At 37.8% G+C, this 25747-nt stretch overlaps 1 protein-coding gene across 5 annotated transcripts in view; it reads left to right on the top strand.

The window, feature by feature from the left end:
- WDR33 (WD repeat domain 33) overlaps nucleotides 1-25747 on the top strand; it is a 72025-nt gene that overhangs the window by 34766 nt on the left and 11512 nt on the right. The window contains exons 8-17 of one of the 5 annotated variants that reach the window (XM_064457250.1): nucleotides 16571-16697; nucleotides 17258-17412; nucleotides 17536-17614; nucleotides 18157-18267; nucleotides 19087-19181; nucleotides 19400-19408; nucleotides 20064-20150; nucleotides 20431-20570; nucleotides 20911-21063; nucleotides 21416-22456. In XM_064457250.1, the coding sequence (XP_064313320.1) occupies nucleotides 16571-16697; nucleotides 17258-17412; nucleotides 17536-17614; nucleotides 18157-18267; nucleotides 19087-19181; nucleotides 19400-19408; nucleotides 20064-20150; nucleotides 20431-20570; nucleotides 20911-21063; nucleotides 21416-22456 (1997 nt within the window). Of the gene's footprint in view, nucleotides 1-2948; nucleotides 4064-6436; nucleotides 6459-6754; nucleotides 10055-12257; nucleotides 12311-16570; nucleotides 16698-17257; nucleotides 17413-17535; nucleotides 17615-18156; nucleotides 18268-19086; nucleotides 19182-19399; nucleotides 20151-20430; nucleotides 20571-20910; nucleotides 21064-21415; nucleotides 22457-25747 lie in introns of those variants that run through there. The other 4 variants (XM_064457243.1, XM_064457247.1, XM_064457248.1 and 1 more) reach the window with 4 other exon arrangements.

Genomic DNA, 25747 nt, shown 5'->3' with positions numbered 1-25747 from the left:
TGCAGTCTCTGTCCTTGGAGGTTTTCAAAACAAAAATAAAACTGGGTAAACCCGTGAGCAACCTGGTCTGACCCAATAGCTTTGAGCAGGAGGTTGAACAAGGGACTTCTGAGGTTCCTTCCAACCTGACTTATCCTGTGATCTTATAATACAGAATTCCTCTGTTTTGCCAAAGGGGAAACAAAGGAACAAAAAATCCCAGTGATTTAATTTTTAGTTCTCTTCAGCTCTACCCCAGCATACGTGACATAAAGAACTGATCTTCAAAAGACTATTAAAAATTCATTATTTTTTAGTTTGTTTTTCTTCCAGCTTTTAGCCTGCCTGAGGAATTGCACATTATTTGGATTGCAAAGATTTCTTAACGTTTAGTGGAACTTTTTCCAGAGATAAATGTTTGATCATTCCATTGTGATTAATAATTTGCTCAACTTAATTGTTAATGAAGCTTAAGTATTGCTTAGAGTCCTCCTACAAGCAATGAAAATTTGTTGTAAATAAGATGGAATATACAATAGCATGCTTTCAGCATCTTCAAAGCTTCTGGTTGTGTAACAACAGGGATGTAAAAAGACACATATATGTAATTGTTATGTGCATATGTAATTTCAGTCAGTCTCTAAGTATACGGCCTTTATAATGGTACCCAGTGGAACATTTTATCAACTCAGTTTGCTGCTTTCTTGTGTGTTTCAAAATTAAGCAATCCTCAAATAGATTGTGCAGGTGGTGTAATGTTCTAAAGCACGTGCACAGTTAAAATATATTGAGAATGTTTGCTTTAAAAGAAAAAGTAATTTAGGTGGCTGCTTTACACCCTAAACTGAAGCAGCCTAGGTTTGACCGTCCGCTTTGTCATTACTATTCTTGAAGGTGTATTTCTTTTAGATCATGTTTTGAAGTTCTCCAAAGGAGCAGTAAGTAGACTTGGTGTGTTTGGGAACACCAGCCTTTATGTCTAGATGAAATAGGTGTTAGAGAATTTTTGTTTTCTTTCAAGCAAAAGCTGGGCTACATAGCATATTTCATTGTTCATGCCCACACCTATCTCAGGTCTCAACAGACCTTTATGTCTAAACCCAAACTATTCAATTAGTTTTCAAGTTTAAGCATATTAACAGAAGACTGCACAATATTAAATGTAATTTTGAGACTGCAATTAACTTAAAGTTAGAAAAAAAAATTAGAAATTGCTTTGTTTTGAAACATGCTACTTTTCAAGCACATGAGGAGTCCAGGACAGGTTTGTTTTGGTGTTTCTACTACAGATAAGTTAAGAAAGGAGTAACAACACGTTTCAAAAATCTGTAGACAAAATTCCCCCTTCTGAATTGTAATTAATCAGTAGCAAGGAACAGTTACACATGGAAAATAATACTTGGACAGCTATCAAGCATACTTGTATATAGCATAGTTACAAGACCTAAAGATTTTTAGCAAGATGTCTGTATTTTCTAAAGGTTGACCAGGTCTTCAGCTTGATACAGTGCAGTGTGTTACTGCTTGCTTGTGCCTGGTCAAGAAGAATCCTGCCTTTTCTTTGTCTCCCTTCTGCTCGCTCCTATCCATGCATAATTTTAGGCAGAAATAATGTTTTTAATTAGACCAGCTGATATAGTTAACAAAAAGGGTTGGGTTTTGTTGGGGTTTTGCGTTTGTTGGTTTCTGTTTGTTTCTTTGTTGGATTTTTTTAAAGCCAACACCAGCCTGTCAGGACACAAACTTGCTTATTTTAGGTCAGCTGATATAGTTGGATAATAAGATGTCTTTTTCCCACAGACCTTGATTTATCCTCTTAAATCCTCAAACAGCAATGACTCTTTGTTGCTTCCCTAGCAGGAACTCCACCTATCTAAAATGAACATATAAGGTGTTTTCTCTTTGGCAATACATGTATTCTCAAAATCATTATTCTCTTGGCTAGTTCCCTAAGTCTCGTGATTAGTAATATCGATAATGTTGATGAATATGGATCTCTGTGGATTGCTGTTCTCCTTTTGGAAGTCCCTGTTCTCCAGAGACTTACAAGTAAGCGTATGGCATTAAGACTAGGAACATAAAAAGCTAAATTGACTCAGGCAATTCTTTTATTACATTAAATTGATTTGTACTCTGCAGTTGTATTCTGGAGATCTTTGGGCAAAGGTAGGTTCTCTCTTTCACTCTATTCCCAGCTTATCAGGAATATCCTTTGCTTCCAAAGGAATGGAGGAAAAATAAGGATCATTCCAGTCACCTACGTAAGCATGTTAGGTTTGTCATTCCTGCAGTATGTATTGCATTTGCAGATAATTTCAAACAGGGCTTTTATAAAGATGCGATCAGAAATTTTACTGCTGGTATTAAACTTCAGAATGTCTGTGTGCACATTATAACACTGGAATGGTGGAGGCTTTAAGTAGCAGGTGCAATCCTGCCGGCCATTTTGTAGAGATGTAACTGCTGCTTCCTGTCCAAAAAAAACCATTCTGCTTGCTCAAAGGCTTCTTCACATGCTGTGTGCTTTTTTTTTCCCTCACTTTGCCATTTTCTTTTCCCTGCATCACGGAATTCAAGGAATATACAGTCTTTTTCCCTAAGAGAACTTGCTATGTATGTTTCAGTATACAATTTAACTGTGAGGATGTCTGTTCCTAGTAAGTCTGGGTGGAAATACTGGCCATTAAGTCTGTCTGTGCACGGACACTTCTGCACAGTGCGTAGTGGCTGAAATTGCATTAGTTTCTGCAGAGCTCTGTCCTATCAGATATCATCACTGCAACATGTAGCAAGCCATAGCACCTTACTGAAATTCAAAGGAGGTTCTAAATAATGGTGTTCTATTCCACAGAACTAGAAATACTAGAAGTTATTTTTTAACCCATTGCAGAAGATTTTATTGACCAAATTAAAACTTCTGTTCCAGTAGAATGTTGATATCTGAATAAATGTGTTAACTTTTTTGCCAGATTTCAAAATGCAAGCAAGGAAAAGGCATGAGACAGGTTTTCCTGCAAAGTACTCAGAAGGATTTTTCAGAGCAGCAGTTATCACAAGTATCTAACACACATAGTTTAGTAGTGATATTTGAAAATTAACAATTTGGGGAATTCTAATTAGAATTTAATTTTAATTCAGAGTGCCATATTAAAAATCTTGGAAATTAATGTTGCATTTTCTAGACATGAAGAGTATCAGAATATTTTTGCTTGTGTGTCTACTTTTTGCTATCCTTGCACAGAAAGGAATACTTGAGCTTACGAGTGAAAAGTTAATTAATTTTTCAGTTTATAACAGTCCATGGCTCTTTGCCAGTTACTGTGAATTGGACATCTGTATGGGAGCAACCAGTAGCCCTGCAGATGTAGGTAACAAGTTCTACTGACCAGATGTCGTGTGAGAATTCTGGTTCCAATCAGTCTGAATAAATTATCTGTTAGCGAAAGGCTGTAAATTGTACTAATCTAGAAAATCTGTCCCCCTCTACATAAAAAATTTCACTCATTCAGTAGCAGAAAAGACTATTCATAAAACCGTATGATAGATAAATGAGGCTTTTAATTAAAAAACTGTAACCTTTGTAAAAGTTTACTTATTCGTACATGGTAGCAGGAATATTGGGGTTTGCTGCTTATTTTGCCATAGAATGTATCTGTCACGCATAGTGCATCTGGCTGTAGACGTCATGTAAAAACTTAAAACCCCTAGTGTTTTCTTTTCCATGAAAGATGCCTTGATACAAAGGCGCAACCAGCCTCATTGATGTGCCAAGTTGAGGAGGTTAGGATACTGCTGATGGAGTACAAATGATTAATGCCCAGTCTCCAATAGATGAAGAATCTGTTTTTCTTAAAGCCAGGTGTTTCTCTGCCTGCTGTACCTTTTTCTCCACTGTAGTGCTTGTGTCGCAGTTGATCACGTTCATGACACACTGACGCTTGTAAAACTGCATCTTCTAGCAGCAGATAATTCACAAGGGAATATGTATTCCAAAAATTGAGACTAGTCTAATGAAGGTGTATTCTGTGTACTAAAGCAATAACTGTATTTTAACTTGCACTGAAAATAAACTGTTGACATGGGATTATACCTGTTAAAGCTTCCTCTTTTTTTTGTTAACTTTTTAAGCTTAAAAATGCACTTTGCTCCCAAATACAGGGTTGCTGTATTAACAAAAACATTAAACTCAAAATGTGAATTTGGCAGAACTGTTATCTTGCATCATTTTTCCAACAAATATTCTTTTTTTCCAGTTTCCACAGTGTTTACTTCAGTAGCAATGGCATGCTCTTACATAGCCTTTTCTGAAACAGAAATGATGTCATCTTCACTCACGGAAGTAACCTTTTTTTAGTCTCTGCTTCTGTTAGTATTTGAATGAGATGACATATGGGGATTTATCTGTGCAAGTGAAAAGGAGACTTTACTACCTCTCCCACAGACACTGACTCAATTTATCAGTAATTTTATTTTGCAGAAAATTTCTGAAGTTCAGCTTCCTAGAAGAGAAATACTGCAGTTTTCCAGTCCTCAGCGTAGCTATTTCTGCACAGCACAGAGAGCACCATAAAAGGTGTTTTATTTGAAGAGCACAGTTCAGTTCCACTCAAGGGTCAGGATAGCGACCCTTTACTGGTGATGACTTTTTCCCTCACTACTTATGTGCTTAACCTATTTACTTTGTTCTTCCTGTTATTTAGCAAACATGCCTTTTTCCCAAAAGCACTGCTTTTTAGCTTCTGTCTCCTGTCCCTGTAGTTTCATATATGGACCCAGTTCATTGTTATCATGTGGGCTGGTTTCTACATTTCTGAGACTGGAAGGATATTTTATATTTCCTTTCTTTTGGTGTATGTAAGATTAAAAACTTTAAAAGCTGCTACAGAAAGCACTGAGAAAAATCTAAAGATTCCTTAGGAATGAGCTTCCTTCTGAATCACATTTGCCCAGTAAACACTTGTTTTCTTTTGCCTTTTATTATTGATGATCTAGTTGGTATTTTCTTTTGGTGATTTGAGCCCACATTTTTTACACAGCTGCAGATGATTTGCGTGATTGACGTTTGGCAGGTATCTTTTGTTGGGGGTGTTTCCATATAACAAATGCTCCAAAACCCAGAGAAAAAGTCCTGTAGATAACTTGTTTGTATTTTCAACTTTTATTTCCAGATTAGTAGTAATTAAAATATCTAGTATTAATATTACTGCTTCTGTGCTAGTCTTGTAACAAAGACAACTTGAGTTAAAATACTGCAGGCAAGATCATTGCTTCAGAAAACTCTTAAAGTTTTTTTTCTCAGCATTGCTGAGGAGATGGTCTGAATTGTTCTTTTTCTGCTATGACTGCACTTATAAATAGATGGACATTCTCCACCTGGCATCCTTCTGTCCATGTCATTGGGCTTTTCAGGTATTTTCTAGGATTTTGGCATAAACGTTTTTAAAACATTACTGTAGAGTTCAAAAAATATTTCAGAGTAACTTTTTTCCCGAGAGCGTAAGGTTTTTGACTAACAAAGTTTCTGTCTATCCTTTAATTGGAAAATTGGAAAAATCTCATTTTTAAGTTTTACACAATGTTCCTGGTGCTAATACAGAGGGGTATGCAACAACATCTAGGAGTTATTTGCTCCAGGTGTAGATGGGGCATTTGAGTTGAAGATTTTTCTGCTTCTAGGGAGAAATTTTTTCCTGTTCTAATCAACTTTTTTTTTTCCATTAAAATTCACCTTAATGAGAACACACACTGCAGTTATAATCACAATATGCTCTTAGAATACCTTCCTGCAAACCTCTGCATCATTCCTTTATGCTTATTCTGGAAATTTGTAACATGCTACTGAGTGCATGTGTGTGTTTGAAACACAAATTCAGTCATAGACTGCGTCACAGAGAGAAACACCACACTTTAAGGCCAGTACAATATTCATATCTTGTCTGATGTTTTTATTCCCTTGAAGTCAGCAGTGAAAAAAATCTAACTGGTAGACATTTCAAAAGCACAGGGTTCCAAGAAGTATTCAATCTATCTGTTATATGGTGTGGTGGGGTCTGCTTAATTCTTGTATCCTCTGTTCTGATCTTGAAAGAACAGTCCCTTCATGTGCTGTCATAGGAAACCTATTTCACTCCTTGTTTTGTTCATATGAAGAAAATATAGTATTTTTTCCCCCTGCATTTTAAATCAGATACCACTTGTTTTATTCACATTTACTTGTGACATTAGAAAAACAAATCTGAGAAGAGCATTTTCCATTAATTGTTACCAGCACGTTTTGTTTGGAACCCCACTTAAACTGGCGATGGGCCTTTTGTCTTTCTTCTCATAACCATGTGTGTCATCTTTTACATGTTCTCCATATTTTTCCCCTCTAGTTTTGATATATGAGTTATTTAAGTACTTTTTAGATTGTTTTATCCCACTTCTTCCTGTTGACATCTCTCCCTTTCTTTGTTAGGTTTTATCGCACAAAATCCCTGGTAAGTTTTCAACACCATGTTTTTCCCTGTGTCTCTGTTTGATCACATGTGAAGAGCTTTACTATTTGATCCATTCACGTGCTTGTGGAATTTAAAATGATACGTGGGGATGCATGGTATTTTAGAGAGCTTCACAGATGTTTATACAGCCACACTCTACAAAACAGTTGCTTAATAGGGGACCCCTTTTTAGAATTGAAACAGAAAGTATTTGGGTTCCTCTACTTAAATAGGGACTTAGTATTATCTTTAAATCTGAAAGGGGAAAAGATTTTCCTAAATTTCAAAATTAATAGGTGGCAGGAAAGAGGACTGACTCCACAGATGTGATGGTGGTGATACAGGAGGGCACAGGAAAAAAGAAGAGCACTGATGGTGCAGAAATTTGAAGTAAGATTGTGATAAAACACTTGTGTCTCACCTGAGCTCAGCTTTGCTGCTTGATTGAAATTTCAGTGGAAGGTATTATCTCTGTTACGTTTCTCTAACACTATGCAAATAATTTGCTCCTGCACTTTAGTTACATTTTTGTCCTGACGTTTTTTAAATTTTGCTGTGTTTCTTCTCATTAGCCCCAAGATCCACCACTAGATTAGACACATTTGTAAGTCTCACCATATGGTATTACATGCTGGGTTTTTTTCTGTTTTGGTTCATGGTACTCTGCTCATTCTGTGTGTTTCTGCCCTCATAATTTACAGCTCTTATATTTTAGTTGCTTCAAAATTGGTCCCTTGTGCTTGAGATGAAAATCCTCCAGTCTGTTCAGTTTCACCTCTGTATAGAGAGAGTAGTGCTTTGTAGCTTAGGCCACTATTTTGTGCTCTACTTTCTGCCCTTGGTTTACTTCAGTAGATCTGCTGCTTCCTAGTTTGCTCCATCTGGGTGGTATTGCAAAATGCAAAGAGGAAATTAAATGGCCTCTATCTACATCTGTTTATCTGCATATCCCTTCTTGGATCTCTCATAGATGCTAATTGTCTGGATTATTGACTGACACAAATAAACCTTTTCCTAGAGTCTTTACAAAGTTTGATAATCTCTGTCGTCCCCCTGATCCACCCCGGGCCAAATGCTGTTCATTTACTACTGAGAGCAGGTGTCATGCAGTATTTGCCCTAGAACCAAAGAAAGTATTTTTCCTAACTTCTGTGTACCTAAACTCAGTATTTCTTTACTTAGCATTATAATGGACTCATGGGATGTTCTGTACTGGTAAACTGGTTGTCAGAAGTAGCTTACGTGGGTTTTTGGGTTGGCAAGATGAAAAACAGTTTTCCTGTAAACTTGTCCCTTAAAGTGAGAACCTGGCTGGGCAAGTGGTGTTCTGTGACTAAGCAGATGACCATGGCTGTCTTTACAAGTAATTTATTTGCCTGTAGAGAGAGTGTTGATAGTACCTCTGATCTCTTAATGGGATGTAAAAAAAGTAGGATCCTGCCCTGTAGTCTTAATCATAAAAAAACCACTGAAACCTATTCTTCCAATGAAGGAAGATCAAATTGACTGAAATATCTTGGTAGTCCTTCTGTGCTGGGTGTTTTTATTAAAAGATTCTGGGTTCACTTTGGAGTGAGGGTATATCAAGTTATACATAAGCAAAAGACCTTTTGCTGGGATCCACAAAATTTTTTCTTAGGTTTTAGCAGCTTGCTGAGAGTGATGTCTGCTCATGTGGCCAGACAGTGGTTTGAAACTTGGATTAGCCTTTAAACTAGATATTTGGACTATGCTTTTCGCTTGCAACAGTGATAATCTCCAGCAGAACCTTAATGAATACCCACCAGGATACTGAAGGAAATAAGTACTGAAAATTATTAATGATGGTTACTCAACTTTTGTGGAAGTATTTGTTCTCTTCTCTGAGTTGGGAACTAACTGCTTACAACCTTGCCTGGAATTATTATCAGAGCACAGAGCTTGGAGGGAAGTTCTGCAGTGTGTCCCCTGATTTTCTTCCTTTTCCCTCCTTTCACTAAATTGCCATGCTGAATTCTAGGATGCACCAGAGTTTCTTTAGTAGCTTCACATTAATTTAAAAATATGTATAAATCATTACTGTATGTTTGACATTCCTTCCTTCCATTATTTACTGTAGAATTCAGTAAAAATATCAAACTTTGTCTGGCTTTGTTTAGTGGTGTTTCACACAGGTGTAACAGGCAAAGGCTTGACAAAAGTCTGCAGGTGGAAAGGCTGGGAATTTTGACACCTTGATACCAGTGAGTGAACACACCAGTCAACATTTTCAATAATTAGTGAATAAAACAAATTACTTAAGTATGTGTTTAAAAAACCTCACTGAAGCTACTCTAGGATCAGCGCATCTTAAAATTACATCACTTCCTAGAAGCTTGGCTTCAGGCACTGGTTTTTAACACATGTCCTACTTTTTTCTTAATTCATAATATAGAAGTGTCTAAGCTGCAGTTAAATAGTTACTTTTGAGATAAACTGTCGCTGTGAAGCTTCAATTTGACATCTAATCAGATAAATACTTTTTTTAAAAGTTGATGGTCCAGACTATGACCAGACTCCAAAACACTTGTTTAGTCCATGTTTGGAGGACTTCACTGGGAACATTTTAATGTGAAAGCTCACACTTTTGGGGGATTTTTTGTTTCGTTTTTACAAAAAATCATACTGCCCAGCGAACTGATTCTGTACCCAGATAAAAAGCCACAAATCTATGGGAACTGCAGGCTAATGATTGACAAAATCCTTGAATTTCTCATCTTTCCAGTTAATACTTTCTTCCCTTGAAGGACTGACAGTTGTTCTTTCCTGGACGCAGTTGTGCTCTCCCCTTTTCTATACGGCATTATGTAGTAATTGCCATGCTGCAATAGTCTAGAGATCAGTCTTGTCTGATAGCTTAAGTCACTAAACGCTCATTAGAAGTATTGCAAGCTCTTTCAGATCCAGTGACTAGTACCAGATACTTGAAAGGAGGGTGCCAGACAACAAGCAATGGAAAATTGTGGGACAGTTTCTATCTGAAGGAGTGGTTTTTTGGCTCCTGTTAGCTGTGTTTTATGAAGCATGAGAATTATTCTTGCAATTGCTATTCATTTTTAATGTTTCTTGTACAACAGTTATTTTTAATACCATTAAATGTAAATGCCATTGTAAATAAATACTTTCTGTCAATGAAAAGCTAGTGTGTTGCTGCTTTCAAAGTAGGCTGGCTAGGTTTTGAACAGAAAAAAATATTGAGCCCCAGCTAATTACAGATAATGTAACCAGCAAAAAAAAAAAAAAGTTGTTCTACCTTTTAAAATTTAAAAAGCCCTCTTAATTCTCTGATAAATACCTGCAAATGAATTACAAGTAATATGCCATGAGAATTTTTATAACTAACTGTGCCAAAGTGCAAAGTAGAATCCAGTCTACTTTTCATAAATAATTTAACTAACTGTGATGAAAACCTGCCCTTGTCCTTGAATTCAGCTGCCATTACTGCTAAACACTAGTGTATAAATATTGAATAAGAAGGTGTTGGACAGTTTTAATGTGGTGTATCTTCCCCTTTTATACTTTCTGCCCTATTTTTCATCTCGTTTCTCTTGAGCTACCTCTGATCTTCCTCATTCCTTTCTGTTTAAGATTAATAATGGCTTCTTAATTAGAAATAATGACTACTGTATTGCACTCAGCATTATGCTGCATTTTAAAGCATTGTCACATAGGTGAACTCTCTGTGACAGAGATGCACTTAATGTTATATATAGGTTTTTTTTTATTAAGTGCATAAAACTAGTGGTAAGTTAGAAATCTGGACATTGATTAAGCAAAATTTTGTAATATTTTTACATACTAAAATAATTTTCTGTTGGTAGTTATCTGTAATCAGTCTAGATATGATATAACTGTCTTATGATTAGAAATCGTGAAACATGCATACATAACGTATTTTTGTATAGTTTTCACTTCTAAGAGAATGTTAAACAGCTCTTAGCGTGTTACAGATGCTGGTCCCATTACTGTGCTGTTGCACAACTTGCTGTCAAACTTGTTTTGTTGCTGTATGTTTTACAACATACACAGGAAATAACCTGATTGGGTGTAGGTAGTGATGATGCTCAAAAATAAATTCAGGAGTGAGGAAAAAGCAAGTACATCTAAAAGGAAAGGTAGCTCTGTAGTGTTTGCAGACTCTAGCGTGAATGTGATGATTAAAAGAAATTAAAAAGACCTGACACCACAAATCTAAAACAGTAGACACTTTTAGTTGTGTAATTTTTGTTTCTGTTCAAAGCAATGCATTTTAGCTTTGGATGTTGCTCAGCATTCTGCCTTCAATTCACTGAAGAATTTAAACATTTAAGTTTAACATGTAGTAGTCCTATTAGTTAAAGACTGAGCCCTGCATGATCCATTCCCACATATACGGAGACCCAGCTGGATTTCCTCCTCTTGCTATAAACCCTTACAGAAGACATTGTCATTGAATTCCAACAGATGTAAAGAATTCAGATCGCTACATGCCATTACTGGTAATTGCATGTAATATAAAAAGATTTTTTTCATTACTGTTTGCAGTGCATTTGCTGTTACACAAGCTGTGCAAGCACACATCTAGCATTAAGTTCAAATTTTTTTTTGCTAATGTTTTAGGATTTTGTACAATTTAAACTATTCACTGAGTGGTGCAAATTCAGTTTGAGCTAGCACATAAAAATTCTAAACTCATTTATGGAACCACATTGTGGGGGCTGATTTACCTGTTCCAGGTAATCTTGAGAAAACGGATTTTTTTTAGCCACACCTGTTTCATTAGTGTTTCCTGATTATTATATTTTTTTAACCTTCTGATTTCACAGATGATAAAAACAAGCTGTCCTGTTATAAGAGCTTTTGCCTGGGAAGAAAAATTAGTATGATTATAGAACTGTAAAAAAAAAAAGGCGATTTGTAAACAAGGCTTAATTATGTCCCATTCTGCTGCTGGTTTAGAGGAATATGGATGATCTAGAAGACATTCCCTGTAGGTAGATAAAAACTCTTGACAGTTTCTCTAGATACCATGTTTAATAAACTAGCAGAGAGCTAGAGGAAGACTGTGAACAAATAAAGGAAAATAAAACATGAGTTTATGGGACAGAGGTCTAAAAGTATGGTGGGAGGCATTATTGTTAATCCACTGAAGACTGAAAGAAGCTTTTCACTTAATTTTTTATTTAGTAACTTCCCACATTATGCTAAAAAGAAAAAGCATACTGTATCTGTAGATGGAGGGTTTCTGTGGTATTAATTCATGGAGTGGAGAATAGGAAGTGAAAGAGCTCATAGGATAGCTTTCAAGAGGAGTACAGTTCATATAATGTGATAGGGCAAAGAATGCTAAATTACTGCAATTAAAATACATTCTTACCCTTATTGCTAATCGGATTGGTGTTATCAAAACAGTACCTAGGTTCTTGTAGATATGAGGTGTTTAGTTCCTAAGCGAGCTTTACACAGAAGCAGGGAATTGCTAGGGGAATGGCTAACTGCCAGATAGTATTTTAATAGCCTTCCATAAAAATGGAATGGGCAGAATAATCCAGTTTGCCTAGTAGGCTGGTAGTAACTAACAAAGTCTAAGGGAATTATGTAGAAAACTTAGAACATCTTTCTGCTAACATGGTTGTTTTCCATTATCTTTCAGGTCCTTCCTTTTTTTTTCCCTCCCCTTCTTGGTGTGGAAAACATTAGCTTGAACGGTAGTAAGACCTGATGTCTCTTTGCAGGTACACCTTGGAAATAGTCCCCTACAAAGGGCCTGCTGTTCTGAGAGGTGTTTTGTTATTTTTGCAGATACAGATTACAGGAAGGTTAACATTACTGTGTGGTGATGAAAAGGCTTCAGGTCTGACCAATTCAAGTGGAGGATGAACAGCTCTACTCCCCATTTAAAACAGCATGACAGAACTATGTGACTTTAAAAAACAAAATCCAAGCAAATAGAATTCTCTCTAAAGAAGAAACAGTCAGTATTATTGCAGTTAAATGATTATGTTTTTTTATATATAGTAAAAAATATCCATTTCCTTTGGAACATGGATGTTAAAGTACAAGAAGGTGCCTTAAGAGTTTCATCTCAGTACGTGTATATACATCCAAATAATTGCCAAGAAAGGTCTAGAAATCCTACAATATCATCTATGAAATCCTCTTTCCAATTTATGTGCCTTCAGAATGGGGCTCGTTCCTAGGGGAAAGGATATAATAGAAAAAAAAATAGCTACAGCAATAAACCTGATATATCTATAATTGATAGTTTATACACAGATGCATTATAAAATGTATAGTTATGTTATAGACTGTAATAAAAAGACAATTATCCAAACCAACTGTTTTATACCATATATTGCATTTCCTAAGTCATATATGCAGAAATTAGGGAGAAGAAAAAAATCCAGTCCTTCATTTGTATACTTTTTCAGACTTGTGACGTGTGACATGCTGGATTTGATCAAACACTACTACACATAATCTTATTATAGCTTGTTATGCCTTTCACCAGCCAATATTTCTGTTCAGTGTCTGTGAAAGAACAACCCTTGAAATAAGTTGGCTACAAGTATTAACAAGCTGTATCTTAATGGGGTTGTGACTCAGTTAAAAAATTTATTATGCATATGAAATGTATTATTAGAGAAATGCTTTTGTATCTGAACTTTTAAAAGAATCTACATATGTTTGGTTTTAACTTTTTTCTGCATATTTTTAAAAGGTTAGAAAAAGTTGCTGTAAAACTGACAAGCGATAGTAAATTTTTTTATGCACAAACATTAACTCATAATTTTAAACTAGTTCAATTTTTTCAAAAACTTCACCTTCAGTCTTTAACTTGTTCATAGGCTTTCCATTGCCGTGACTTCTAAACAATTCACACATTTCATTCATTGATCCATAAAGCGTCCCTACAAGACAGGGAAATGATAAAACTTCTATGACTTTTACAGTCAGGGGCACAGGGGGCAGAAAGGGTACAAGTGTTGTTCTTAGAGGAATTCCCATCCTGGCTCTCCTAGGTCACAGAGACAAATATATGACTGTTGAAGTTACTGAGCAAATGCTGTTTAGAGTCAGCGAATGAGGAACGTAAACTACAGAGATTTGCATGAATTAAGGTTTTCTAAGTGTGGCACTTGGTAACGGGTTCTGTACCAGAGGAGAGTCTGATTCCCAGGTCTTAGCCTAGAACTAAGAACTGAAAACAGCTGCAAAGTAAAATCTACCAGGCTTCTTTTTCTCTGGAGTGTTACTTTAAATGTATTTGCTGCATCATCTGTCTCATTATGGATAGTAGTATGTACATCTATTAGCAGAAAGAATGAAAAGCAATATACAGTGTCAATTGCTCCAATTAAGAGAGAAAAAAAAATGTAAAAAGGTCTTATCAGATGATGCTGTTCAGTTATCTTGGTTATCTTATTTATTTCTTCTGAGTTAGTTCGTCCCTTGGGAATAGTTTATTTAAATCATATTGGTTGTAGGAAAGAATTTATTTTCTCTTGAGGAAAGCTTCATTGGAACCTATAGCAAAGTATATATGATGATCCCATTTAGTACAGAACTTTGTCTAAGAGCTGCCTGTCTTGAGCGCAAGATAGATCGCTTTGATTAGATTACGAAGGAGGGTCCCAGTTTTCCCCCACTATTGCCATGGTTCCAAAGCACACTGGCTGAAAGACTGCTCTCTGTAGGAAATGCTGGTTATCTGTCTTTATAATGGTTGTGTTTTTAAATATGGTTTCTTCTGATCCCTATGGTCAATTTTAATGTGCTGATGATGATCAAAGGCCTGCTAATAAGTAAAATTTATCTGCTCTGGTAACAAGTTCTGAGTGTCCTGGCATCTTTTACTACCCTATAGTTTTGTGGTCTGAGGCTAGTGGGTAGTGACTATCAAACCTGGCTTCTGAGAAGCCCATCAGTCGGTGCTGTCCCGGCACTGTTGTTCCCTTCTGAAGACTTTTAGAGGATGGGTGCTTTGGTTGATCTGCTTAAGAGAGTGTGGCTCTGAACTTGAACTGAATTGCCTGCTCTGAGCTTTTTTTCCCTCACGGTATGTATTTGGGCTGATTTAACTCAGGTTAGGTCTTGAAAGAAAAGCGTAAATCAGGCTTTGCACAGGATGAGCTGTCATACATAGATGGCCTTTCAACAGCATAATTTGTTTTCCAGATGCAATCTTACCAACTAAACAGTAGCCCTTTGTCTCTCAGCACTCTTCCATTACTAATTATCTTTATTTCAGGACCAGTAAGGCCAATGTAATTCTAGTCCATGTGGGTAGATCTTTTTATGGGTTTGCTGGGCTTTGGGTTTTTTCATATTTCTGATAGTACTCAAGTGTTCTAGTCTGAACACATTTTCATACAGTTCAATCAGTTATTAACTGTAATGGAACATTCCTCTATAAGGGTCTATTGTTGCCCTTGAATAAAAATCCTGTCTTTCCCTGGGGGGCTGCAGGATAGCAAGTACCTACAGAATATAATCGGCTGAAAATCTGCAGACATGAAGAGTGCTTGCTTTCTTATTACTGGCCAAATTGTTCCTCCCAAATAAACACTCAGAAGCAAGGTCTGCTCAGCATTCAGCTTCATGATTTAGTTGAGAGAGATTTAGTTGGAGCAAATCCAGACAGTGCCTTTCACTTCCTTCTGCATCAGAAGAGCCAGAGAGAAGGGAAGCAATACATCTCAAAGTGCCCCTCTGTTGGTAGGACAGACCACCAGAGCAGTGTCTCGTGAGCACATTTACATTCCCTGCAACTTGAGGATCCTGTTCTTCCTTGAGCCCCTGCATATTCCAAGGGCAATTCTCCCTGCTGTGGCTGGGGGAGGAGGGTTGGGTTCCTTTAAGGATTGATTGATTGATTATATGGATAAAGTTGTTCCCCATATACTTACCAAAGCTGTATTCATTTCTTCTTGGGTCAAGAATCTTTCCCTGTCTGTCCTTTCCTCTGGAGAGGAGGAAAGTTGCACTCATTTGATGGAGAGAGTGCTCTATGTGTTAACATTTTGCTTTTGTTTTAAGATAGAAGTATATTGCTTATTCTATTTTTCTGTGGCCTCAGGAAAATTTCAACTGATACTAATTTTTAATGTCTTGTTGAATTGAGGCCTATATTAAGACAGCTTGTGCTGCTTGAAGTTACATGTTCCACCATTCTTCCATACCATTTTATAACTTCAGTGCCTTTATGTTGCAGACAGCCCTTCCTTTCTCATCTTGCTTTTTTATTTAGTTGTTGCATGCTGCCTCATTTTCTGGCATAGGCTATTACTGTTGGCTTTTCCTTCAAGTGGGCTGTCATGGAGGGAGATTGGAAAACGAAATTATCGTTCATTATATCTTCTCTAAATCCCTATAGTTCAACTTAGAAACCTCATTTTATTGTGTAGCAGGAGCAGGCATTTCTTCTTGACAGATTTTTAGATCATCTGAGCAGCACTGATTCTCTGTCAAGGTTAGTCATCCTGTTTAAAATGAAATGATATCACGAGGATTTTTCTCTCCTAACTCTTGAGCATTAAAAAAAACCCTGCATCCCTCTGACCTGATAAGAGGTTACATCTCATAAGATTTCTTTTCATCATATGATAATTTAATTTTCAGATCCATAATTTAATTTCTTTGCTTATTTTCTGACAGGTCAGCAAAAGGATAGTATGGATAAGATTGGAACAACTATGTATTTGCCTTTCATTTTTACGATATTTCACAGAAAGTCAAGTGTCACAGTATTATTTTCCCTTACCACCTCCATACAAATGCTTCATCAGTGTTACGTTTAAAATATTGTGTAATACTATAGGGCTAAAGCCTAAAGAAAAGTACCAGTTTGAGTGGAAATTTCTTAGAGAATTTTTACTTCTGTGAAGTGAGCTTGGCTTGAGGGTGTAATCTGAGAAGAATCTCCCAGTGATTAGTGGGAAGGAATGCAACCTAAATAACTCAGAAGAGTTTTTATTTACTTTGATTTAATGTTTTGTGACCTGTGCTCTGTGATGTTTTTCATTCAGTTTTACATTACAGTTATAAGGTGTGCACCCTTTAATTTTTCAGTGTCTGTGAAATCTCCAAATGAACAATTTTTATCTTCTTAACAGGACATGGAGCAGATGTGAAATGTGTTGATTGGCATCCAACAAAGGGATTAGTTGTATCAGGAAGTAAAGATAGCCAACAGCCCATCAAGTTCTGGGATCCAAAGACTGGCCAGAGCCTTGCGACACTGTAAGTTCTTGCCCACAGACTTTGATTTGCTCCAATATAAGCTTCATAAAATATTTTTTTTAAAATTCCCTTCTTAGCTTTTTGCCTCACATCTTTTCAGCCGTACATAATTACTTGACATATAAAGCTAGTGCTTTAGCTATGCCAGAAAATCTAGAGGTTAGATGAAGTCAAGTCTATACATGGAAAATTCTGACTTCAATATTCCTTATTTCAGTTTATTTTGTCCTTCTCCATAGACCTCCTAGTCATATAGCTCTCATTTGGAAAACAGAACAACTCAAATGAGATGTTTCATCTGGCTGATGAAAAATTTCTTATGTTGCAGTAGAAGTGTGCACAGTAACTGAATACTGTCTCAATGAGCATTACCAGTTGCTCTGAAGTATGAAAGGACAGGATTAAGGCATAGGGCCTTTGCACAGAAGACCACAGTATTCTGGCTTAGTAGCCCGAACTACTTTGTTACTGACCTGAATATTTGGAGCTGGTAAATTGTAATGTGTTTGTGTCTGAGAAATCAGTATCTGGACAAACAGTCTGTCTTTCTCTGCTTGCAGACATGCTCATAAAAACACAGTGATGGAGGTGAAACTGAATCTGAATGGCAACTGGCTGCTAACAGCTTCTCGTGACCACCTCTGTAAGCTCTTTGACATTCGTAACCTGAAAGAAGAACTTCAGGTCTTCAGGGGTCATAAGAAGGAGGCCACAGGTCAGAATTTGTTACATTATGTGGATTTTTATTAATAAATTTGGATTAAAAATTAAAGTTTTAAAGATCCTGATTTCCTTTCATTAGAAATCCTTTCTGATTGTAGCTTATGTTGTATTTCAGCTGTAGCCTGGCATCCTGTTCATGAAGGGCTGTTTGCCAGTGGAGGATCTGATGGCTCTTTGTTGTTCTGGCATGTTGGGTATGTGGCATTTTCATCAGCAGGTTGGAATGACGTTGGTCAGATGTGCAAGCTATTATGCTAAACATAAAATATATTTTTTACCTTTGAATCTGTATTTAACATGCATATTTATGGTATGGTTTTTCTCTGTAACTGAGGAAGTTTGTGAATACGCTTCATTTATGAAAAAGTTTTCCTGTGCAGATGTATTTTAAAGGATACAATTGCTTGCACAGAAAATAGTCTTTTTTTTGAGAGGGTGATGAAAGGTTGAAACCCCTGGCTTCTTAGAGCTTGTTCTGAGATGTTGTCATTGTTTTGTTTCTAAATGTACAGTTAAAATCCATACATTAATGAATTCCCTGTTAAGAACAACTGGAAATGATCAATTCACTCCATAGAAAAATAACAAAAGCTTAAGTTTAGCAAAACATGGGATAGAGAGAGAGGAACAAGTGAATAGCAACAATTTTGTCTTGTAGCTGTAGCAGGTACTAATCTGTGTGAATTTTTTGTTTGTTTGTTGGTTTGTTTTGGGTTTTTTTTTCTTAATGCATCAGTGTTGAGAAGGAGGTTGGTGGAATGGAAATGGCCCATGAGGGAATGATCTGGAGTCTGGCGTGGCATCCTCTTGGACACATTCTCTGTTCGGGCTCAAATGATCACACCAGGTATTCTCAAGTATAAAGAAAAGATCTAAGGGAATGTATGTACATTTAAAAACTAGAAAGGTGTATGGCATCAGTGAAAAAAGAATAGATCGGGGTGATTCTGATACACAACCCATTGGCAAAGCAGAGAGACAAACTTATCTAAATGGGAAGGCACTGACATTTTACATTAAAAGGCAAAGTCTAGCTTCTTGTCCGTCATCTAAGGAAGCCTTAAAAATTACTAGGATTTTGGGTTTGTGTGAGCTTTGAAATCTCCTGAAGAAACTTTTAAAAAAAGAATTGTTTTAGTTTCTTGCTGAAGAAATATTCTTATCTCCACAGCATTTTTTCCTGCAGATCATGCGCTGGTCATGTATGTCTCTGCAAACATGCTTGCAGGCATGTAGTTTGTACCTTTAGGTTGAACATGCTGAAAACACGGAACATTTTATAAATGCAATAAATACTTGTGTGTGGATGTGTATATTGCCAAATTTATTTGTATATGAAGAATATCTTTGAATTGAGCAAGAAGGTTTTGGAATGGGCGAGAAAGATATCTGTCCAGGATCTGATATTGATGCCTTGTACTTACACCCCTTACACTTTGAAGTATCTTCTGAATTGTAACTATGTAATTCAATATGATAATAGTTGGTTTTTTATTTTTGGTTTGGACCTCACACCTAATGTTCAGATTTGGTGCTGAATTTGATTTAGTAAGAGTTGAATCCTTATATAATCAAAATAGTACACTAAAATTTCAAGAACTAATTAGGTTAAAAGTGGTTAATACTCTTTGCCCCTTGTTGAGGTCATATAACTTCCTTTTGGCAGCAAGTTTTGGACTAGAAATCGACCTGGAGATAAAATGCGAGATCGTTACAACTTGAATCTGCTACCTGGGATGTCAGAGGATGGTGTGGAATATGGTAAGGCAATTTCTCTCAATGTGGAAGAGAGAGAGTTGGGGTCAGGAGCAAGCCTAGGTTGTTAGCTGACACTAGAGTGCAGCTTCTGGGTAAGACAATGAAACAGTATTATAGCATTGATGGCTGCCTAGACAAAGGTATTTTTTTACAAAGATGACTTTACTCTCCACACTGTCAGCAATCACCATTCAACAATTAATTTTATTTTGTTTCTGCAGCTCCAGGAGGTAAGACCTGGTCTCTGAATCACAGGAAGGAGGTTTGACTCTCCCTCTGGCAATATCTCCAGTTTACTTTTCTTCCTGAAAACGTCATCTGACTTCAAGACTTCCCACAGTCCTAAACTACAGCAGGAAAATCTTTCAAATTATTGAACTTCACTAAAATCTTAAAGCTTTAGCCCCCTTTTAAGGATTCATCTTGGTAATTTTAGGCTGCTCAGGGTCGCCCAGCTCTATGGCATGCCTCAGCAACCTTTTCATCTCTGGGGTTGCATCTCTTCCTTCACATTTTTGATTATTTGCTCTTTTGTGTTTGGGAATATTAATTAAAATGCAGCACTGTAATCCAATTTAATTTTTAAAATATATAGATTTGTTATAAAGAAATGGGAATGGGCACAGGTTATTTTCTTCTCTGAGCTTCTGTCCTAAATGTAACTTTCCTGAAAGACATAGTTTCTGACATTTTGGGGTGTACTTATGAATCTGAATTTGCAGTTCTTTTAATATTCTGTAATTCATATATGGAACTAAAAAAGTGACGCACCAGTTGTGAAATATGTAATGATACCAATGATAAAAGCATGTAAGAATCCAAAGGGATAAAATGATAATGTGAAGAAAAATGTTTCAAGTATAAATATTTACTGTTTCTCTCTAGATGATCTGGAACCCAACAGCCTAGCAGTTATTCCAGGGATGGGAATACCCGAACAATTGAAAATAGCCATGGAGCAAGAGCAGATGGGTAAGCAGTAGCTATGGGGAAGAATTTTCCTGAGCCATCCAGATACTGTGTGACTTCTCTTTCATTCCTTTTATATATTTTTGTAGCACAGACACTTTTTTCTGAAGTTCAGTATTGTGCATATTTCCCATGTAAAGAAGAGTTGAAAACTTCTTGGTCTCTTTTGCTAAATGAGCTGTAAAGAGAGTAACAGAATTTCTCTGTAAACTTGCATTGCTCTGACATTTTGTCTCCCTGTAAACTTGCATTGCTCTGACATTTTGTCTCCCTGGTGCTACAGGGAAAGATGAGTCCAATGATATTGAAATGACAATCCCAGGACTGGATTGGGGAATGGAGGAAGTAATGCAAAAGGACCAAAAGAAGGTGCCACAGAAAAAAGTGCCCTATGCAAAACCCATACCAGCACAGTTTCAGCAGGTAAGTACCTGATACACGGTGAGGAGGAGAACAACTTGTTATTTTTCCAACTTCAAGAAGTGTGTGGCTGTTGAAATATTCTGGGTTTCCAGTATCAGCTCTTTTATATCAACACCTGGTGCAAAATAATTTACCAGAGTAGTTAGTTTAATTACTATTTAGGCATAAAATATTTGGTTAAATAGCTTATATATTCTAGCTGTACCTGGAAAATAATATATTATAAGATACATAAATTTTATTCAGAATTGGTTTTAGCTTCTGACTATCCGTACTAAACGTACACGTATATTGCATACATGTTCTGCAGAATTCATCTTGCATTTACAATTCTTTATAGGCATGGATGCAGAATAAAGTTCCTTTGCCTCCCCCACCTGAGCCACTGAATGACAGAAAGGAAGATATTAAGCTGGAGGAGAAAAAGAAGACACAGGCAGAGATTGAACAGGAAATGGCAGCACTTCAGTACACAAACCCACAACTCTTGGAGGTGTGTATTTAAAGACAGCTATTAGCAAATTTGTTTTAGTGCTCTATGTGATATATTTGGACCTCAACGCTAAAACATGCAGCTTGCTTTTGCTGCACTGTTTTCACCTTTTTTTCAAAAAACCATCTAATTGAACAGGATATTGGACTTAACGCATGATGCTATGAAACTTTCAGTAAGGGCCCCACATTTCATTAACTTATACTGATCTATGGATCTCTTTAGTAGTATTTCTGTTAAGAGCACTAAATCTTTTTAAACTCCTGAGAAATAAAGTGATTGCTTCTGATTTTTAGTTGTTAGATATACTTCTGTGCTTAGTTGATTTTCTGGGTCTCTTTTTTTTGGACAGCAATTGAAGATTGAGAGACTTGCACAAAAGCAAGCTGAGCAAGTGCAGCCACCACCTCCAGGAGGCTCTCTTCACGGACCCCAGCCTTTTCCAGGGCAAGGCCCAATGTCACAGATGCCTCAAGGATTTCAGCAGCCCCTTCAACCTCAGCAAATGCCAATGAATATGCCTCAGATGGGGCCTCCTGGTCCACAAGGACAGTTCAGACCTCCAGGACCCCAAGGACAAATGGGACCTCAAGGTCCTCCATTACACCAAGGAGGTGCAGGTCCACAAGGGTTCATGGGACCACAAGGACCTCCAGGCCCCCAAGGGCCTCCACAAGGAATGCCACGGCCTCAGGATTTACATGGACATCAAGGAATGCAGAGACATCCTGGCCCTCATGGGCCAATGGGACCCCCAGGTCCACAGGGTAATGCTGGCCCACAAGGCCACTTAGGACCACAGGGTCTACCTGGGTCTCAGACTCATTTAGGACCACAGGGTCCACCTGGCCCTCAAGGTCACTTGGGTCCTCAAGGTCCCCCTGGTGGTCAAGGAATGCAAGGGCCACCCGGTCCCCGAGGAATGCAAGGACCTCTTCCTCATGGCATGCAAGGAGCTCCAGGATCTCAAGGGATGCAGGGCCCTATATCTCAAGGGCCTTTGATGGGACTTAATCCAAGAGGGATGCAGGGTCCACCAGGACCCAGAGATAACCAGGGACCTACTCCACAAGGGATGATGATGGGTCATCCGCAAGAAATGAGGGGTCCTCATATGCAAAGTGGTTTGCTAGGACATGGTCCCCAGGAGATGAGGGGCCTCCAGGGACCCCCGCCTCAAGGTACAATGTTAGGACCGCCACAAGAATTGCGTGGGCCACAAGGCCAGCAGGGACCTCCACAAGGCTCTTTAGTAGGGCCTCAAGGAAACATGCAAGGACCTCAGGGACAACCGAACCCTTCAAGGGGGCCGCACCCTTCCCAGGGCCCTCTGCCTTTCCAGCAGCAGAAAACACCTCTGTTGGGTGATGGGCCTCGCCCCCCATTTAATCAGGTATGTGTTGGTCTGTATAACAAGAAGAGTGTTAAGAATGTAGGAACGATAACATCATGCAGTAGAAATGCAAAGCAAGAGCTGAGAGGCTGGAAGTTTGGTATACTTGCAGGACTGAGGCCTCAGGAAAACTTAAATGATAAAAGAGTTATATAGTTTGGAAACAGCAGAGGTAGCTGTAGAAGAGGGATTATTGGAAATACTGGTACAGAAATCAGTCTGCTATGAAAATATGTAACCTTAAGAGAAACTCCAGGTTTTTTTAATTTAAAGACATTGAACTGTCTTATATGAGGAATTTCCTGGGGAGTAGGTAAGCGCTAACAGAAGTTGAATTAAGCAAACTGAACATTAGAAAACTCATATTTTTAAATTAAAGCAAGATACTGCCAACTCTTAGTTGTCCCAGAGTAGTTAATCCAAACTATGGGATGAATTTACTATAGATGCTAACACAGCTTAGGTCTGGTGGAACTTATCAGTTCAAACTAAGCACACAGGAACAGAGCTATTCTGCTTCCTGCTTGGTATAGAAATTGTGTAGCCATCTTTGTACTTTCTGGAGTGCAAGGTAAGAGGTTGCTGTTGTATACCATAAAAGCATTACTACACCATTTGCTGAGAAACCTGTGCTCCCTTCCCGTGTATCAAACACGTTTGTGTAGGACCAGCCCAGGTCTGGCATGGTAAGCACTGAGCTGGAACTGCTGAGCATGGCCTGGATATGTGCTGATCACTGCGCTGCCAATTAGATGTCCCTGTGCCGTGCTGCCTCAGCTCCAGGAGGGTTCACCAGCTCAGCTTGCACTTAGCTGACCTGGAATACTGGAGAGTGTCACTAACAGACACATTAATTAGTTCTGCAGGAATCAAGTGAGGTTTTGATTAAGTCTCGTTCAGTACCACATGCAACCTGCTCTGCTCTCTTCAGCATCTTTCATAATGGGTTTATTCCATCTTCTGATCTACCACAGATAATGCGGAGCCCTCTGGATTTATTAGCTCTTACAAGTTTTGATGTGTATGGCACTGATTCTGTACTTAAAATTTCTCTTGATTGTCTTCAGCTTTAAGGTGAATTTTGAAGGGGATGTTTCGGAAAAGAATCTGCTTACTCAATTTTTAAAGATGTGTGGGTTTGTTTTAAACAGATATAACTCTTTTAGACTTGCACTCAGTAGTTTCTAGTTAAAGCTTTAGGTATGCATATAGTCCTTAATGTGTAGTCCAATACCAATCACAATGAACGGTGACATATTGAAATGAGCTTTAGCTCAGTGATTCCATTTCAGGTTGAGGCAGAGTAGCCTACAAATTGTGGAATTTATATGAATATTTTTTCCTTACAAACCAGCAGCAATTCCCTCCAGCAGTCTGTTAATGTGACACTATTGCCAAGGTTTCAAAAGCACCGAAGTTAAGAGAACAAGTGTTGGTTCCACAACTATATAACTTAAACTAGCGTAGTGTTTTTCATTGCTATTCCAGGGAGGCTAACTTTTCTGCTTTGAGAATAATTACTAAGCCTGTGTGTGTATAAAAGTTTGTGTATGTTTACAGATATGTATAGGGCTGTCCTTCTCTGACCCTGCTGTTAACACTCTGGTCAGAATTTAGTAAGTTGCATTTGACAAGTGGCTGTTATTTTCAATGAATGCTGCTATACAGAAGTCATTTTAATATCTTTAAACAGATATTAAAAAAAGATAAAGCTATTTTTTATTTTTCCTTCCTTGTGGAGCTTTAATATGGTAATGTCTTTTAAAAATGAGCAGATTTTAAAATTTATAATGTCGGGTTTTGCTCCACTTTGCTTCTTTGTAATATGAATACAATAGTAGTTCCTATTTTTAAAAATCTGTGATTTTTTTTAATAGGCTTTAGCTTGGTTTTTATTCTGAATTTGATATTTTTCTTCTATAAACTTGTACAAATATCTTGCCTTCCTTTTCAGTAGCAGGAGTGTATTAATATATTTCTGCTTTATCAAGGGCTTGAGACATTAATACTGAACACATACATATTTTGTAATTGGGGAACAAGAGGCTGGAGAGCAGCCCCATGGAGAGGGAACTGGGGTCGACAGCAAGTTGAACATGAGCCAACAATGTGCCCTGGCAGCCAAGAGGGCCAACTGTGTCCTGAGGTGCATCAAGCACTGTATTACAGCCAGTCAAGGGAGGTGATTGTCCCGCTCTACTCTGCTGGTGCAACCTCACCTCAAGTGCTGTGTGCAGTTTTGGATGCCACAGTACATTAAGGATATAAAGCTACTAGAGAGTGTCCAGAGGAGGGCCATGAAGTTGGTGAAGGGTTTAGAGGGGAAACTGTACAAGGAGCAGCTAAAATCGCTTAGTTTGTTCAGCCTGGAGAAGAGGAGACTGAGGGCAGACCTCATCACAATCTGCAGCTTCCCCACAAGGGGAGGAGGGGGGGCAGGTGCTGATCTCTTCTCTCTGGTAACCAATGATAGGACCTGAGGGAATGGCAGGAAGATGTGCCAGGGGAGGTTTAGGTTGGATATTAGGAAAAGGTTCTTCACCCACAGGGTGGTAGAGCACTGGAACAGGCTCTCCAGGGAGGCAGTCACAGCACCAAGCCTGACACTATTCAACAAGCACTTGGACAACACTGTCAGACACACGGTGTGAATTTGGGGTTGTCTTGTGCAAGGACAGGAGTCAGACTCGATGATCCTTGTGGGTCTCTTCGTACTCAGGGCGTTCTGTGATTCTATATTTGTAAAGGTTAATCTCTATATAAGATACCACTATTACCTGCATCTGCTATACATTGGAAAGTAGAGGTTTACTGCAGACTGTGTGGGCGAGATACACATCTCTTGAATGTGAGGTCTGCTACCTTCTGCAAATGTGAAATGGAATAGAGAAATGTTTATGAGACGGAAATTGGCTGAGATATGGTTGTCAAAATCTTATTCTGGAGATAGGCATGGTGATATTAAAATGCAGATGGATAAATAGAATATTCCCAAGTTAGCAGTGGTACTTTGGAGCACTTTTGCCATTGCTAATTTAGATTTGATCGTCTCACATTCATTTGAGATAGATGTGCTGAATTTCATCTCATTTACTGATTTGAGGTATGAATACTTCAGGCCAAGCCTCTTGTTCACATAGAGACAAACATTAGGAGCTTGTGCAGTATTTTAGAAGAAATGCAAAATTTTCTTATGGGTGTATCCAAAGAATTCTTTCCCCCTCCAGTTTATAGTTTTAATTAATACAGAAGTCTATCATAAAATGGTTGTGCCATTTGCATATATAGGGC

The sequence above is a fragment of the Phalacrocorax carbo genome, chromosome 7 (assembly GCF_963921805.1).
Source record: "Phalacrocorax carbo chromosome 7, bPhaCar2.1, whole genome shotgun sequence".
In the NCBI taxonomy this organism is placed as follows: domain Eukaryota; kingdom Metazoa; phylum Chordata; class Aves; order Suliformes; family Phalacrocoracidae; genus Phalacrocorax; species Phalacrocorax carbo.
This window is presented reverse-complemented; position numbering and strand designations above follow the sequence as displayed.